Source organism: Ursus arctos, unplaced genomic scaffold (genome assembly GCF_023065955.2).
Source record: "Ursus arctos isolate Adak ecotype North America unplaced genomic scaffold, UrsArc2.0 scaffold_4, whole genome shotgun sequence".
Lineage (NCBI taxonomy): Eukaryota > Metazoa > Chordata > Mammalia > Carnivora > Ursidae > Ursus > Ursus arctos.
Window position 1 is genome coordinate 55515858 of NW_026623056.1, and position 18216 is coordinate 55534073.

Below are 18216 nucleotides of genomic sequence, written 5' to 3' on the forward strand. Positions count from 1 at the left end.
TCTCATGACCCAGAGATCGTGACCTGAGCTGAAATCAAGAGTCCAATGCTTGGAACCGACTGAGTCACCCAGGAGTCCCCAGTGATTTTTCTTATCTTGTCTGTTTTCTCATCTGTAAAATGGGAATGATGATCACAGATTTCACACAACTGAAGATTAAATAAGGTTTTAAAAAAGATTACACATGCAAGTGATACTCATTGATGTGTGGACATGTAATATATTATCGGTTAGCTATTTGTTATTCTGACATAAGGTAATGTATTTAGTCAAATGGTTGAAGGTTTTAAAACTTCAAAAAGAAAATAACAATAAATTCCAGTTTATAAAAAATACTAGGAATGTGGTGATGCTGTTAATTATCTTTCTGAGAAACTAGAGGTTTAGTCATGTACAATCTTATGAGCATAATAGGGCAACAACCTTGTAAAGCAGGTATAATTGGGGACCTCATTAGAATAGCCAGTAACTTTTACAAGCTCACAATGATTCTATAACCACTGCTTGCAAATGGATATGCTATTCTGACTTCTGTAGTTTCTGTTTTCATTACTGCAAAATATATTTTACTAACATTAAAACTGTGTGCATCATAACCTAATTTTTACCTTATAATTGAGAAGGTGCATTTGGATTTTTACCTTTTCATTCAATCTTTCATGTTTTGTGATACTGCAGTTGAATTGAATCAACATTGAGCTCTTAAAACTTTTTAAAATTATTTAAAAAATCCCCAATATTAGGATTTGTTAACTAAACTTCACATTTTCTTATATATTAAAAATTAATACTCTGCCTAAATGAAATCTATTTTTTGCAGTGCGTAAATTCAACATTTAGAATTGTCAGAAGACATGAAAACAATGAAGAATACACTAACATGCATTTATCCTTATTTTAGAAACAAATTCAGCTCTCTAAAGTACCGATTCAATAATATTTTTTAGAAATAGCATGAAATAACAACAAAAGGAGCCATCCTGACAAAATTAAACTGCGTAGTGTTTTATCTATGAGTACTAACCATTGATTATCATTTAGGAAATGTGGTAAATCTCATGTTCTCAAGAGAAAATCTTTCTGTGAAGCAAATCTACAAATATGCCAACTCTATCCACATTTAAAAGGAATTTTTAATTGGGAGATTTCTATTACTATTAATAATATTTCTCCTCACTCCCATAGGAAACATGCTTAAATGTGAGATTAATATTCTCAAATCTGAACAATTTTGTATCATGTCCTAGCCCTGCATGCTGCTGTTGGAGACACATGAGAGAATGTAAATTGACTATTCATTTGGATTTTGATGGGGATACATTAAATTTATTTGATAAAAATAAATTTTTAATTATTTGATAAAAATGAAATGTTAAGGAAATTTTGATACTGAGTGGAATAAAAAATTGGCAACATGACAGTTTGGTTCTGCTGTATTTTTCTCCTCTGTGGAAAAAGTAGCTCAATAGCCAGTTCTCTTCCTCTCACGATCATTTGTAAAGAAGAGGACAGCTGAAAATGGATGGCTTTTCAAACTTCTTTCCATTACATGAAACTCAACTATTTCAGTTTTCTCTACCTCAAGTATTTGATTTATAAATTAAAAACTAAAATTATAGAGCTTATAGTTTACATTTATGTATTATGGTTTAGTTTTAACTAACACTCAGGTTATCTTTTAAAAAAGGAAAAAAGAAACAAAAATTAGATACTATTTTAAAAATCATTGATTTTCTTTCCTTCAAGGAATACCTAGAAAACTACACAATATAAATTGAACATTGTAGAAATTATTCTCTTCTGGGGCATTTGTATAAATAATTTTCTATGACTCTTAATTACTCATCTGAAAAAAGGTTTATTTTCATAATTGAAAATTTCTCAGTTTTGTTTTCTTTCCCAGGAGTTTGAAGAATTACAGATACAGATACACATGCCAGATTCCAAAATTTACACGATATTCTTGGGTTGTTTTAGCATGGCCCTCATGAGTGAAATAGCTTTTGTCACTAGCCAGCATTACATAGAACATGGACCCTTCAGATCGACTTATCAAACAAAATTGATAGGCATCCCTTTAAATCAGGTGTAAGACAATTTCATAAGAAAAATGAAGTCATACGTAGAAGACAATAAAATATTAAACCGCCTACAGGCATCCGTGCACACGTGTGCACGTGCACACACCCCGCAGCTTGGATTTCTACAGTAGCTGTAGCAAAGAATCCAATGTCGACTCTTGTCGACTCTTGGTCCCATGAACAGCAATACTCCTTTATTTATGGGTTTGTGGGTATGAAGAATCAAACCCCAGGACATTTATTCAGAATATTTATGAACTGTGCCTAATAGCAAAATGCAGAAGTTTTTCTTCTCAGTTCAAACTGGTTTGTATTTTTAAACTCAACACTATAGCCAGACTCAACAAGAGTTTAGTGAAAATTAGTATAAACAAACTGAAATGGAACAGGACGTGCAGATTAGGGATTAGAGTGACCCCAACTGAGTCTTTCTGTTGATTACTTGGATCAAAGTACAATGAAGACAAAGAATGGCCTAATTTTAATGCCAGTGACCTCAGAATAACCAGCCCTGCAAAGTATCATTTTTCCACTTCCAGGATTTCTCTGGGGAATTCAAATAAAAATTGGTTCCTTCCCTCCTCGGAGAGGACATCTGGAGAGTTTATCAATGGATAGGAATTTGTCTCTCACTGTGAAGAGCCTGTGATGTCTCTTCATGCGCACCAAGGGAATGTGGGCTTTTTGAGCAGCTGCAAGCATTGGCTATTTTTTTTAGACCCGGCCCCAGACTTGGGTCTGAAGGGGAAATTTATAGGCTGGGTGATGTGCACCGTGAGCTCACACTTTTACTAGACAAATTAGATAGGTTTCAATCCATGCAGCTGTAAACGATGTCCCGCCGAGTTCCACCTGATCTTTTACAGCTTTTCATAAATCAGTACCTACTGGCCGCAGACCGCAGTCATTAAAAAGAAATCATGGAAATTACATGTTTGCTCAGGGGAAGCAAAAAAATAACTTTCCTCCCCCTTCTCTCTCCCTCCTTGTATTTAGGTTTGTGAATTATTCTTTTATGGATTTTCATACTGTGGCATTAAAGAGGTATACATATGTTTTCTTCCCATCAACTCCTATTTTACCTGCAAATGGTTTCATACCAATTAGCACCTGATAACTGGGGACCAAATGTCAATAAACAATGGCCAGTCCCAAGAATATCTTCTCACAATGAGGTTATTTCAATATTGCTTTAGAATTCCAAATCACTAGAATTGAATGCTAAGTTATCCTTTTATAACATAAAAAGACTCCTTTTGGTATACAAAGGGCTTTATTTACATGTATTAAAAATAATGATTAATATGCATTTCCTGAATAGGTAGATCCCATGACGTTTAGAAGTAAATATCAGTAACGTTGGAGATGTACACTATATCACTATAATTATCTACATTTTGTCTGTTGTTTTGAATAGTTTCTTAAAGGCAGAATATTAACTATATCTATCTTTATTATTGTCTGAAACCAGTGATCTAATTTTCGATGTCTTTTATGATTTATTAATTTTTTTACTTCTCACCATATTTCAGGGGGAAACCTTGTATTTGCCAATTTTTTAAATGTGGATTTATTATAATCTTGATCTTTTTATCACTAACATTAAGAATTCCAAATAAGATTAAGAAAATCTAACTTGGTATCAGTAACTAAAAATAATTTTGAGTATATAGAGTTCCCAACAGGAGAGTAGTATATACATGACACGTTAAGGAGAAGTAAAGTCATTGTGTTTATTTTAGTTATTTTTAGGCCTTAAGGATAAAAATCTTAGCAGTTACAGCTATTACATCTGGTTTAATTCCTCCCAGTGGCAAAATTACCTACTTTGATTTTTAAGATTAAAAAAAAAAATCATCTGGGTCTTTGGCATATTTGCTTCCCTCTGAAAGGTTCTGCATCATATTTGATCAATGAGGAAAGTCACCCTGTCAGTTTCGGATTTGGAGGTCAAAGTCATGTTGAGAAATAGATTGTTTTTTGGTTGCTAGACGTCTCTTAAAAGATGCAGTATTTGTCAAAACAGTTATCTCAAAAATAATTATATTATGTTTTCTTAGAAATCAAAAGCATTTTATTTACACTAATATAGTGCCATTAACAGGGAAAAATTACTAGTATTACTTATGTTTGCTCCTATTTATCCTGCAAGTTAATAAAAATAAATTCCTTCAAAGTTAGTGATCAATATAATGGAACAATATATTTTACGTCATTTCAATAAATTAACTGAGTTTAATTGGATCTGCAGAACCTCATTCTAAATTACAATTAAAGGGGCGCCTGGGTGGCTCAGTCCATTAAGTATCGAATCAGATCATAATCTCAGTGTCCTGAGAGAGAGCCCCATGTTGGGTTCCATGCTCAGCAGGGAGCCTGCTGGAGATTTTCTCCCTCTCCCACTGCCCCTCCCCCCCACTCACACTCTCTCTCTCTCTAAAACAAAGAAATCTTAAAAAGCAAAAGAAATAATAATAAATAAATTACAATCAAGATAGTGTTTAAGACCTTATGCCATGAATTTAGTTGCCTTCACTTTAGAATGTCATTCTAAATACATGGGATGTATTATTTAATACTTAATGCCAAAAATTTGAATGCCATAAATTTAAATATTATTGAACAAACCAACTGCCTGGAGCATGAAAAATATGTAAATTTAAAGAAAAAATAATTTCTGTTTCATTTTATATAAATATCCAAAAATTAAAAAGGGCATCTTAGTGCCTGAATAGAAATGAATTAATTCATCTCTCATTTTTCTCTATTGTTAGTCTTTTTTATTTTTAATTTAGCTACATTCATAAAAATAATTTATTTAAATCAGGAGCTATATTTTATATATAATATAAAACCAATTGAATATTTATATAGTACAAAAATATGTATCATAAAAGTAATTTAAATTATACAAAATTAATCCTTCAAAATAGTGTCTCTTAAAAAAATGAATTTTTTAATTTTCTTAGACGGAGAAGCAGAGAGGGAGAGATTCCCAAGCAGGCTCCACACCCATGCAGGGCTTAATCTCACAACCCTGAGATCATGACCTGAGCTGAAATCAAGAGTCAGACTTAATCAACTGAGACACCCAGGCTAAAAATGAATTTTATTTCTCCTATCTCTATAACTAAAATATGTTAGGAAGTAGGAGAACATTTATCATTGTAAGACCGTTTTCTATTTATTTTTATGGAAGTATTTTCTTTTTTCTTTTTTTTCCCCAAAGATTGATTGATTGATTGATTGATTTGAGAGAGAGAGAGAGAGAGTTCAAGCACAAGCAGGGGGAGCAGCAGGCAGAGGGAGAGGGAGAAGCAGGCTCCTCACTCAGCAGGGAGCCTGACACGGGGCTCAATCCCAAAACCTTGGGATCATGCCCTGAGCAGAAAGCAGATGCTTAACCGACTGAGCCACCCAGGTGCCCCATGGAAGTATTTTCTATGAAGAACTTCTTTAAGAAAGATTTCCTCAATTCTTTTTTTTTTTTTTTAAGATTTTATTTATTAATTTGAGAAACTGGGAGAAGGAGAATGAGTGGGGGAGCAGAGGAGGGTCCGAGGGAGAAGCAGACTGCCCACGGAGGAGCAGGGAGCCTGACCTGGAGCTGGATCCCAGTATCCCGGGATCATGACCTGAGCCGAAGGCAGATGCTTGACCCACTGATCCACCCAGGTGCCCCAATTTCTTCAATTGTTAAAAAGTAAGGGAGCTTTATTTTGACCATTTTACACATGTGCATTACATTTACATTTTTTTTCTAAATTTCTTAAAAGCACTGTTTTCTCATTGCCTTTTCACCATCCAATTATAACTAAACCTCTTAAAATTTTGTGTCTCATGTATCACTCTAAAAGAATCAAAATAGTTCTTTAAAAAGAACCCAATCTTATTACCCTTGCTTAACTGAATGGCTTTTTCCCCTCAGTTGTCTTTTTCTTCCTCCCATTCTTTAGCAGCTTTTCATAACAGTTCATTTTATCCATTTTTGGAAAATTCCGTAAGCTGTGGATTCAGTAATGGTCTAAGTCACATTTATAATTCCGCTTCTTGTTTCTACCGACCACTTCATATCCTTCCGCTCTGTGATTGGTACTGTTCCCCAAAGCTCTAAAGAGACTGTTTTCTTTCTCTCTGAGTAGTTTATGCAGTGGGTTAATGTTCTGGGTATTTATGAATGTTTTATACTTTTTTTTCTTTGAGGACTGCCATCCACTGACGTTAATTGGCTCTACAATCCCCTGATAAGGGGCCTGAAATCCCCATGAGCTACCACCACACCCTGTTACATAGGATGGAAGCATTCACCCATTTCAATTAGCTTCTTGGCTCCTGTAGACATTTAGTTCTGGACTAAGCGACTGAGACATTTAGAGGCTTCAGAAGGATCTCTAGACACCAGGCCAGCCAAGAAGCAGTAAGGAGAAGCTCAGAAGTTAGTCTGACAGATTGGGAGGAGGAATGGCCCAGTGTCAACCTCTGTGAACCAACATCCTCCACTATTCATAGATTAAAATCTCCTGATAATCCATGGGATAAATCCAGAGCTTTAATGAGAAATTACAATTTTAGAAAAACAAAGAGAGATATATTTGAGATAAAACTCAGCATCACCAGGGTGCCTGTGTGACTCAGATGATTAAGCGTCTGACTCTTGACTTCGGCGCAGGTCATGATTTTGGGGACCTGAGATCAAGCCCCAAGTTGGGCTCTGTGCACTGTGGGGAGTCTGCTTCTCCTTCTCCCTCTACCCCTCCCCTGGCTCATGCTCACTCTCTCTGTCAAATAAATAAAATTTTAAAAACAAACAAACAAGCCCAGCATTCCTAGATTGAGATTTGCACTCTTAAGCAAGTTTCTGACTGTGAGGTTTTTTATTATCTTTACAGAGAGAAGGCTCTATATCGATCGCCCAGTTTTAATCTCTCACCCAGTTTGAGATGTGAACTTCTAGTTTCCTGTGGGACTCGGTCTCATTGTTCCAAAATGCTCGTCCCTCTCACAGACCTGTTCTTCCTTATGCCCTTCCTATGCCGTCAGTGAGTGTGCTCATCACTGTCACTCATGTTGCAAACTGGAAGGGCTCTCTGATACTTTTCTCTGTCACTCTGCACACCTCACTGGCCACCATGTCCTATAATACTTAAGTAAAACTTTTTGAATTCATACCTTTTCTTTTTGTTTCCTCTGCTCTACCCTAGAGCAAGTCCTTTCTTAGACAACTGAAATCACCCCCCAACACCTTACTATGAACCTCTTTACCTCCAACTCTTCTTAGGAATAGCTACCCGAGAATTACTGGGTAGGCACCACACCACATGTCACTTAAGTATCTTCCATGGTTCCTCTTTTCCTCACGGACAAAAGTCTAGATTTCTAATGATGCCATGAAATCTTCCATTATCGCATGAAATAATCTATCAGGCTCTTTCTTCATCCTTGCCTTTTTTATCCTATATCCAGCAGAATTGTATGATGCAAAAAATTTTGGAAGTATCTTAAGTTTTTGCATGTCTTGCGTCTTGGCACAGTGTTCCCCTAGCCTGGTATGATCTTATCTGCCTAAAGATATTTCATCCAGCATTCAAAAGTCACTACTTCTCTACAACTAATCACCACAGCACCTAGTAGAATGCCTGGCACAAAGTAACTGCTAATTGAACATCTGTAGCTTCATATCAATGTACTGCCTGAAATTCAAATGCAGGTTTGTCTCCTCCAATTACACTACTTTAGGAAAATAAATCAATTACTAGAAGACAAATATAGCATAAAATTTAATATAACTTCCTTTCTCTTCTCACCACCTCTTGCAATATCTATAAGTTTTTAGTTGGCACACCCTGACCATCTGCTTATATACCTTCCTACTTCCAGCAGTGATATTCACAAAGACACTCTTAGAGGAAGATTCTCTGGGAATGACTCTGTTATGAATCATCAACTTAATGAAGGTTGAAAAGTGAAATGATGCATCGTAGGAGGATTTCTGTAATGTATATGAAATAAATTTTGCAATGAAACTAACTAGACTCGGGCTGACTCTGGAAAAATCATCTCCATAGGAATGATGGAATAATGTTTTTTTCCCCTAATGAACTTTATAGGAATAATTCTGTACATTGACCTAAATAAGTCATTCAGGGGCGCCTGGGTGGCTCAGTCATTAAGCATCTGCTTTCCGCCCAGTGCGTGATCCCCGGGGTCCTGGGATCAAGCCCTGCATCAGGCTCCCTGTTCCCTGGGAAGCCTGCTTCTTCCTCTCCCACTCCCCCTGCTTGTGTTCCCTCTCTCGCTAGCTGTGTGTCTCTCTCTGTCAAATAAATAAATAAAATATTTATAAATAAATAAATAAATAAATAAATAAATAAATAAATAAGTCATTCAGAAACTTGAACCTTGGTGCCATCCACAAACTCAGATTGGGATAATCCCCTAGCGTGTTTGAAAGAGGACGTTTTTGGGGTTGAGTTGACAAAAAGAGAGACAAGGAATGTTGCTTAGGAGAAAATTTAAAGCTTTTAGTATTATGACTAATGTCTGCAGAAATCTGTATAATGAATAGAAAAAAAACCTAGAATTTTTAAAAATTGTGTATCTATTGAAATGGACATTTATTATTTTAGAAAATGTATATTCATGTACTTAGCAGATAGTCATTGAGTTCCCAGCACCAACCCAGTACTGGTAATACAAGAGAAACATCTCATCTGATCTCACAGGGCTTAGAGTTTATCAGAGTAATTGATACTTAAAGAGAAAACACACTCAAAAACCGAAATTGTGTTGGCACTCTGTAAAACATAATGGTGTGGGCCTTTAAATGATGTTGCCAGAGAATGCCTCAATTAATACAAGATGCTGAAGGAGGATGAAGGAAGAAGGATGCTTCCTGAAGGAAGAAGGATGAAACGGAGAATCTAACCTAAGGACTGTCTTCATATCTGAAATGCGGTGGCTTTCTGAAGGAACTTTAACTTGGCCACTGAGACTAGAATATTGTTTAAGTGGAAGTGGCACAGATTGAAAGCTTGAAATGCCCCTCTCCTCACACTCTTTCCCCTCCCTCCACAAAGCAGCCATGTAAATCAAATCATGTCACTTCTCTGCAATACAATCATAAATAAATAAATAAATAAATAAATAAATAAATAAATGCCTTAATAGATTCCTCATGCATTTCAAAAAAAATCCCAAGTCCTATATGGCCTGGGTAGCCTCAAGTACTCTGCCTCTGTTTGCCTTCTCAGACTCATGAGAGACTCTTTCTTCCCCTACTGCTCTTCAGTTATGTTGTCCTTCTGCCACTTTCTAGGACCCTCCAAACTCACTTGCAGTTTTTTTTTCCCTATGCCAAGAATACATTTTGGGGGTGGGGGCGGAGCTCTTTAAACAGCTGGCTCTTTTTCTTTCTTTAGGTCTAAGCTCAAATACCTCCATAGAGGGCTCTTGCCCAACCACCCTTTTATTATCTGTCACAACGATCTATTTTCTTCCTTCCTATAATCTGTACTTGTCTGTTGTTTACTGCACATCTTCTATAATATAAGCTCTAGGATGGTAGGGACCATATTTGCCCTTCTCACTGTTCTCCAGAGTCTACTCATACCTAGCACACAGTAGACTAGCATATAATAGTTACTGAAAAATGAAGAGAGTAGCATTTGAATAAAAGCAATGACATTGCAGAAGGGCTATTTAATCCCCCAACAAGAGTCTAGATTTTTTTCTGAGTACAATGGGAACTCAAAATCGGTTATAAAAAGATGACTGAAATTATATCACATATATTTTGATGAGAAAATTCTGAAGGCTAAGTTCAAAGATGCTGGAGCCAGCAAGAATGAAAGCAGGGGGACAAGCTAGGAGGCTCTTGCAGTGTCTTGGCCAGAGGGGGAGACAGTCACGGAGGAGAGTGTTCCCAGTGCAAAGGGAGAGCGACAGATTATGCTGACCCAGTGACCTTCTAGATCAAAGTGTGAGGGCCAGTAAGAGGTCCCACTTCCTCTAGTCCTCTCTTATAATTAGAGAAAAAAAAGAAAAGGCAAGATGGGTAGGTGCAGGCACCAGTAACTTTTTGTTTGGCTGCTAGAATTCCCCATCTGAGGGCTTATATTTTCTCAATGAAGTATGTGGCAAGGGCATCACTGGAAAATTAAAGGGGGTAGGGAATGAGTCTACTCAGTAGTGATAAAGGAAGAAATAAGCATTATTAAAATGGGAAAACAAATTTTCTAAAGGAAAAAAAATATTTTCTTGACATTGTTGCATGGAAACTTGAGGTTGTTCCTAATAAATTTATATTGACTCAATCCACCTAGTTGTGTGTTTTAATGGCAATAAGTAAACATAAAGACAACTGCCAAGACTTTTATATTTAAGTGAATTAAGATACACAGCGCTTCTTAGAAAAATATTTTCCCTAAAATTACATGTTTTGTGACAAAATACATAGAATTTATTCAAGTACTAAGAATATATATTAGGAGAAATAATATTCAATTTCAATAAGAATGGAAAAGTGAATTTAAGAAGTATGTTAAAATTTGGATACTAGGACATATCCTGATATACTATGATCTGATATTAACACCATTTTCCTACCCAGAATTGGAGTTAAATATCCCTTGATCATATTCCATGAGTTAGTTTTTATATGGATAATACCATCCAATGGAAATCATTTGAGTGTCTTTTTTACGATATGGAAAGAATTGAAAGATATTTGTTGTTGTCGTTGTTGTTTTTCCCTATGATTGTTACTGAGTAAAGATCAAAAGAAATGACTTAACGGTACAAAATGGGGATCCTATGGCCCAGAGAAGGGCAGGCTCGTTACACTGTTAGTTGTTAACCCATCAGGTGGATTTCCAAGAGAGTCTGTACAGTTGCTCTCTGTGAAGATTCGAACTAGAGATTCATTCCTATAGGACAAGCTGCGAGTAGTTTTTCCTACTAAGGATATATCATCAAGTTCAGCCTTAGTGACCCCTAAATGTTATTTTCAACAAATAACCTATCATTTTAGAGGCTGAAATTAAGACTTTGGCTCAGATTCCTCTTACTCACTTTAGCCAAATGTAGTGCAAAACCTGGATCATGTGGTCTCAAACATAATTGTTCCTCTTAATGTAAAAAAATCCTATATGCCATTACAAAGTGCAGCAGCACTATCAACTTGAAAGTCGTAATTCTTGGTGATTATCAGTAAAGACAGCAAAAAAGAAACAAATTCCTTCCAATAAGACATTATATTATACCTTTTACATGAGTCCTAGTAAATCATCACTCTGTAGCATTTATACATCCCACTTAATACTGTGGATTTATATGTGCACTAAGTGTGGTTCTTTTACTGAAACCATGTAACTGTCTTATAAGAACACATATCATCAGAATCGAAAAGAACTGTTTTGCTCTTATGTGCACAATATAAATCTTTAAACGTGAGCGTTGGCTTTGCCTTCAGTTTCTCTGAGAAGTACTACATATATTAACTTTTTTTTTCCTTCTCATGGCCCTTGACAAAATTCCTCTCTCATTCCCCATTTCTTCAATTGCACTTTTTAGATACACTTTAACTTACGTTCCTCCAAATCATTACGAGAGCTCAGTGATTCTTAACCAGGAGGACTATGCATAAAATCTATTCGATGTCTTGCGTTTGGGATTGCATTGTAGCTTTGATGTACTGACATTTATCTTCTGTCAGGGGACACTGACATTATTTTATCCTCCTTTTTATTCTCTATAGTGTCTAACAAAGTAATTGGCACACAAGATGGATTCAACAAATGTTTGTTTAGTTACCTGGTGTGGGGGGGGATTGCATTCTGCTGGCCAGTGCAATGTTTTGGAAGCATTATTATTTTTGAAGCTTTATTTTAAATGAGGAATGAATCAGGACTTCACTAGAATTCACCACCACTCCAGGAAATTTCACATTTTTTCTCTTTAAAAATTTTTGTTTAAATAGTAGAGAGTGAAAAGAAGCTACGTGTCCAGGGTTCCTATTTCCTGAAGACTTAAACACAAGCCTGAATGTAGACTCGCTCCTCGTCAAGCTGGAAGTTAAAAATATCTGAATTTCATCATTACGATGAAACACCATAAGAATTTCTCTTGAAAGTTTTTTTTTTTAAAGGAAGATAAGACACTTTTCTCAAGTCCTCAGGAATACAAGTTTCAAAGAATGCAGTTAGGGAAGTGGGAGAAAAAAATTAACACACTGGAGATAGATAATACATTAATTTCTGAGGAAGCAGAAAGAGCAGAATGCAAAAATCTTAGCGTCACCTTGCTGCCGCACTGGTGACGATCTTCAGGCTGCCTGGGTTCCGGATAAGCTTGTCCAGAATGCTGACAATCTGCTCAAACTTGGGTCTGTTGTTTCTGTCTTTCTGCCAGCAGTCCAGCATCAGCTGATACAACGCAGCTGGGCAGTCCATGGGGGGCGGCAGCCGATAGCCTTCATCCACAGCTTTAATCACCTGTGTGGGAAGCAGTTTCCAGGGACTTCAGAACGGAGACTCCTTTTATTCTCCATGGGAAGGGTACACCAATTTGAATACTTTAAACTTAAGTGAAAAAGTTCTCATTTTCAGTTGCCTAAAAGGATGACAGCTTATTAAATAAATAAGAGTTTATTCCTGCCCAGAAATGTTACTTAAAGGAAGATCTAGAGAGAGAGAGAGTGCATTTAGGAAAGAAGCATTTGTAAAGCTCCTTTTCAGATGAAAATCAGAAGAAACATTTTGTGATATAGGAAATTCAATGAGTTATAAAGAGATTATTATTTGGTAATATAGATTTATATGGAATAGTGTTTGTATGTGAATGAATGGAGAAAAAGTTAGTGGATAGATTTTGGTTATACATCATTGAAATGGTACCTTCCAAATCATACTAAGTCCCTTAGGTAAAATCCTATGTGCTGAACAGGGAAGTAACTATAAGCTCATTTGTACTTTTAAATCAGGTAGCACAAACAGTGATTTTCAAACTTACTATGTATCAGAATAATCTGGAGGACTTAATATATAGATTGCTCTCCTCTGATTCCGGAAGTCTAGAGGAGGACCTGAGAATTTGCATTACTGTACATTCGCAAGCCCTGCCAGAGCCCACACTTTGAGATCCTCCTAATACAGAGAAAATTTGAAAAATAGAGATGTGGAAAAGTGAGTCTGAATTTCCTAGCACTGTTACAAAAATAGCTTGATTGGAGACATACAGAAAGGTTTTATATGCAAATACAGTAAAAGCAGTTTTATATGTAGCGAGTAGCAAATGACTAAAAGCATCTCAGGTTTCCATCTCGTGTATCTTTGAGATCATGCTCATAGCCTTTTGCTAAGCATAAAGAAAAGTCTCTGAGTGCTGATCCCGTGTCCACAGCATCCTTTTACTAAGCATTTGCAAAACATGACTTCTAAAACCAAAAATCCTTTTCAAAAATCATATCACAGTTAAAATAGAAAGTTAAATGTTATTTTTCCATCCAGATACTTCAATTCGTATAACTAAATTCACATGCAACTTTAATACATTAAGAGAAACAACACACTAGGGATTGGTTGCTTTGTCTGACATTGGGAAATACTATGTTTAAGTAAACAAAATGCTGGCATAGATGCATTAATTAAATCTCCAAAGGATGGCAGACATGTAGCTTATTAATGTTATACAGAAACAATTTTGTGGCAAAAATACTTCAAACAGTCCCCGATATCTATTGGCTATCTTTTCGGTCACTTATTTCATTACATTCTTGTTACAAATGTCTTCATTTTCTCTCATTTCTAAACCCCTGCTTAAGGGAAACATGTAAAGCTGTAAGAGCAACTCTCAATTAATATCCTTGCAAGACTTGGAAACTATTTCATTTCTTCTAAGTATTCTATTTCAATGTCACAAACTGGGAGCCACCTGGTTTCATTATGCTCCACTTCCTTGCACAGCTTGATCTCTTAATCTGAACCCATAATTCATTGACTATAAATACTTACATCCTGATTGGACATCTCCCAGTATGGTCTCTCTCCATAGGACATCACCTCCCAGAGAACAATCCCGTAACTCCATACATCGCTGGCTGACGTGAACTTGCGGTAAGCAATAGCTTCTGGTGATGTCCATCGGATTGGGATCTTCCCTCCCTTTAAATATAAAATCATGTACATATATGATCAATGCATGAAACATATATATTATAATATGAAATCTGACCGAATTTGTCAGAGTACTTCTGAAATGGAATATGGGTTTCTGCTGAAATATCTGGATATTCTATTTTAATACCAAGCAGAAGTGAGTGGCATACCATGTACTGAAGGGTTTACTTCCAATCAATTTGATGAAAGGAAAACATTTAAAAATTGTTTTCTATCAACTATGGCACATTAATTACTCATCTGCAAACGTGACGTAAAGTAGAAATGCTACATGGTATATTAGAATTGAATGAGTTATCCAGAGTCAACCTTCACTGATTTAACATGGATTTATGCTTGACCAAGCAATTTTAGTTCAGAATGCAAGTTAATATTTGTAAAGAACTTATACCAAAAGAAGAACTTATACCACTCCTTGATACATAAGTTCTCATTGATACTTGTTAACTAAATAAATTCAATGTAAAATTATACTTCTAACACACTCTCTTTGATACATAATCAATCATACTGGTTAGTTTACCCAGTGCTTCACTCCATCATTAATCACAGAAGTACCTTCCATGTTCTAGTAGGCACCACATGAACTAAATAGATATAATAACTACATTCCCAGAACTTAGAGACTAGAGGAGAATATTGCGTCTCTGAGTTATGGGAGATATAAAGGTATAACTCCCATGGAATTTGCTCTCAGTTTAATAAATACATTTAATAAAAATGTGTCGAGTAGCAACCATATGGGAAGTATTAGGCTAGTCACTCCGGGTGAGACAAAAATGAATAACACACTAGCCCTTCTGTTTGGAAAATCTCAGGCAACTAGGAATGATAATTAGTTGTTTTGAATAACAAATTGCAGAAAGAAGTATCTAGTACTTGCTTCTCAAACTTTACTATGTGTATGAATCATCTGGAGCTTGCTCCCGTTAAAATGGAAGCAGTGAGTCAGTAGTTGCCGAGTGTGGCCACGGTCTGCTCTTCTCAAAAGCTCCAGGTGACGCTGGTCGTGCTGGTCATGGACCTTCCAGTGAGTAGGAAGGCAGCAGAGATGGCTGTGGTGCCGAGCATGGGGCTGAGAGGCTCACTAGAGAGACTGAGGAGGTCACATATGAACTGAGCCTGAAAAGATGTACAGATCTTTGATATAAGAAAAAGAGGCTAAATATTGCAAAGATTCACATCATCCAAATCATAAGGGCCATTCGTCAAAACGTGTTCCACCGACACTGCACGGCCTAGCACTTCACTGGTTTCGAAGTAACGCTCAAGGCGGGGCGATACATTGCTTTGGAGAAATGGATCTTAGGAGGTGAAGTTATTAAACCTCATTACACCTGAGCTTCTTCATCTGTTACTTGGAAAAGTAGTACTTCTGGTTCATAGCATAGCTGTGGGCGCTAACTGACAAATTTCAATAAAACCTTTAGCATAGTTCCTGGCACACAGTAAAGTCTCAAGAGACATTAGCTTAACACTCGCAAACTCTGAGGGAACTGTCATATATCAAACAAAGCACAGAGGAGAAAAATATGTTTTCAAAGAAGTTTCCGATGTGACTACGCCACAGAGTATGTGGAAGAATATAATGGAAAAGGATGGGAAAAGTCAAATTGGGATTTAATCATATGTAACCTGAGCCAGCTTACTCCTGCAGAGGACAGTGGTGTCTGCGATTGGAACTCTCTCCTCAAACTTGGTGCTTCTCTTTGGTGTTTTCATACAAGGGAACTGCTCAGGTAGAGAATACTGCCCCAGGTCCTTGAAGGAGGTGGGGCTTACACTGGGTTTTGAAGAATGCATGAAAGTGTAGTGAAGTGAGCGCAGACAGGGTGACCGAGCACAGCCTTCTTGAGAAGCTACCAGCTGAAGGGTTGTTGATGCTTTCTATTGGTGAAGCAAAATAAACCAGGTTGGGGAGATGGGAGTGAGACTAAGGAGGGCCCCGGGAGACCCTGGGAGACACTACATGTGCACACAGGAGTGGGATGGTTTAGAACCAGAAAAACAGAATGGAAAACTTTTAGAGTCAGGTGGAGGACAGTGCATAAGGTCTTAGAAGCTCCCCTTTCTTTTCTTTCTCACTCACTCATTCACTCTCTTCTTCACAGTTTGCATTACTTTCAACAACATTTTAAAGGGTCCTTTTCATATTTTTTTCAATGTCAATTTTATTTATTTATTTATTTATTTTAATAATAATATTTTTTATTATATTATGTTAGTCACCATACAGTACTTTTCATATTTAAATTTGGAGGGTCCAGGGCACCTGGGTGGCTCAAACGGTTAAGCTTCCAACTTTTGATTTAGGCTCGGGTCATGATCTCAGAGTCCTGAGATCAAGCCCCCCACATCAGGCCCCATACTGGGTGTGGAGACTACTTAAGATTCTCTCTCTGTCCCTCTGCCCCTCTCCCTCATGCTCTCACTCACTCTCTCTCTAAAAAGTAAGTAAGTAAATAAATAAATTTGGAGGGTCTAATATTGCCATTTTCTCTGACAATACAACAATCCTAAAAATAATTAATAAAATTTTAAACTCCCAAATTAACTTATTTGCACCTGCCTAGATCAAGTTTTGGGTTTAAGGATTCAAGATATCAGATATCCTTAATTTCAACAAAACAGAATTATACAAGTGATAGGTAACAAAATCTATTCAGGAAGCCAAATGAAATCACTGGGCACATTTTCTCTTCCTTAAAAAGCTCTGAGAATTAACAGAAGTCAAACAAAGCTATATTCACAGAGCAAAGGAAAGATAATATTCTATAGTATCAGTTATATATGTCTTATCTCTGCTACAGACACTTTGCCATTTGCTTTCCTTTGCCCAGAGCCAAATTACTAAAAGTATAAAAAATGTACTAAAAAAGGAAGTCCTTTCCTTGATAAAAACTTTTGTTTTGTTTTGTTTTAAGATTTTATTTATTTATTTGAGAGAGAGAGAGAGATAGCGAGAGAGAGCATGAACAGGGGCAGGGCAGAGGGAGAAGCAGGCTCCCTGCAGAGTGGGGAGCCTGATGCGGGGCTTGATCCCAGGACCCTGAGATCATGACCTGAGCCGAAGACAGATGCTTAACTGACTGAGCCACCCAGGCACCCCCCTTGATGAAAACTCTGTCTCTATTTAGAAATATAAGGCACGGATACACATCATCTTACCTCGGTCCCTAATTTACATTAAAATGCAAACCTAGACAGAACATTAGGTTAATGACTGACTGTCAGGAACAAGACACCTGTTTGTTGTGTTTGACCTCAACCAGGATGAAAATGGAACACGATAAAGTTTCATCTTATGTGCTTCATAACACTTTCCACAGAAGAGAGCATCGAGAATATTTTAATAAAATTTCTGAAAATAGTGAAATACTGAAAAGTGATCCTTTTTAGGAAAAACAGGGCCACACCTGTGTTTAAGCTTAGAAGGAGAATCCTGTGCTGTTCTGGACATAGACATAGATGCTATTGGAGGGATCTCTGCTGGGAGCCCATCTTTTCAATGGGGGTTCTGCTCTTTACCATCCCTGAACTTGACTGGGACTGGCATAATGTGTTCTCTAAGCTAGCACATGGTTATAGATTTAAACAAATTATTTCCGGAATGATTTTCCAATCGAGTGCCATCTATTTACTTTCACTGGGTACATTATACTTAAACGTTTGAAATCCACACAAAAAGGAAATGAGTTTGGAAAAATATTTGGTAAATTCTTTTAAAGCAAACACTTAAATTTTGAATCATGCGGTCTTGCTAATGGTTTGTAATCGTTATAGTCTACCGAACTCATAGAAATAGAGACAAACGATGATGACTGGGGATTATGGAATATTTTTGTCATTGGCAATGGTTTTATAATATACATAAATCAACTAAAAAAGTGTCCGATCATTAACAGAGTGTTCAATAAATGTCTTGCCCTTTCTTCTAATTCCCACTAAATGGTTAACACATT

The 18216-nt window shown here is 36.6% G+C and overlaps 1 protein-coding gene across 3 annotated transcripts in view; it reads right to left on the reverse strand.

Moving 5' to 3' along the window:
• Window positions 1-18216, reverse strand: part of EPHA3 (EPH receptor A3) — a 348397-nt gene that overhangs the window by 10537 nt on the left and 319644 nt on the right. For all 3 annotated transcript variants that reach the window (XM_044381195.3, XM_026490828.4, XM_044381192.3), the window contains 2 exons: window positions 14090-14239; window positions 12378-12571 (listed from right to left, as the gene is read on the reverse strand). In XM_044381195.3, the coding sequence (XP_044237130.1) occupies window positions 12378-12571; window positions 14090-14239 (344 nt within the window). The remainder of the gene's footprint in view (window positions 1-12377; window positions 12572-14089; window positions 14240-18216) is intronic.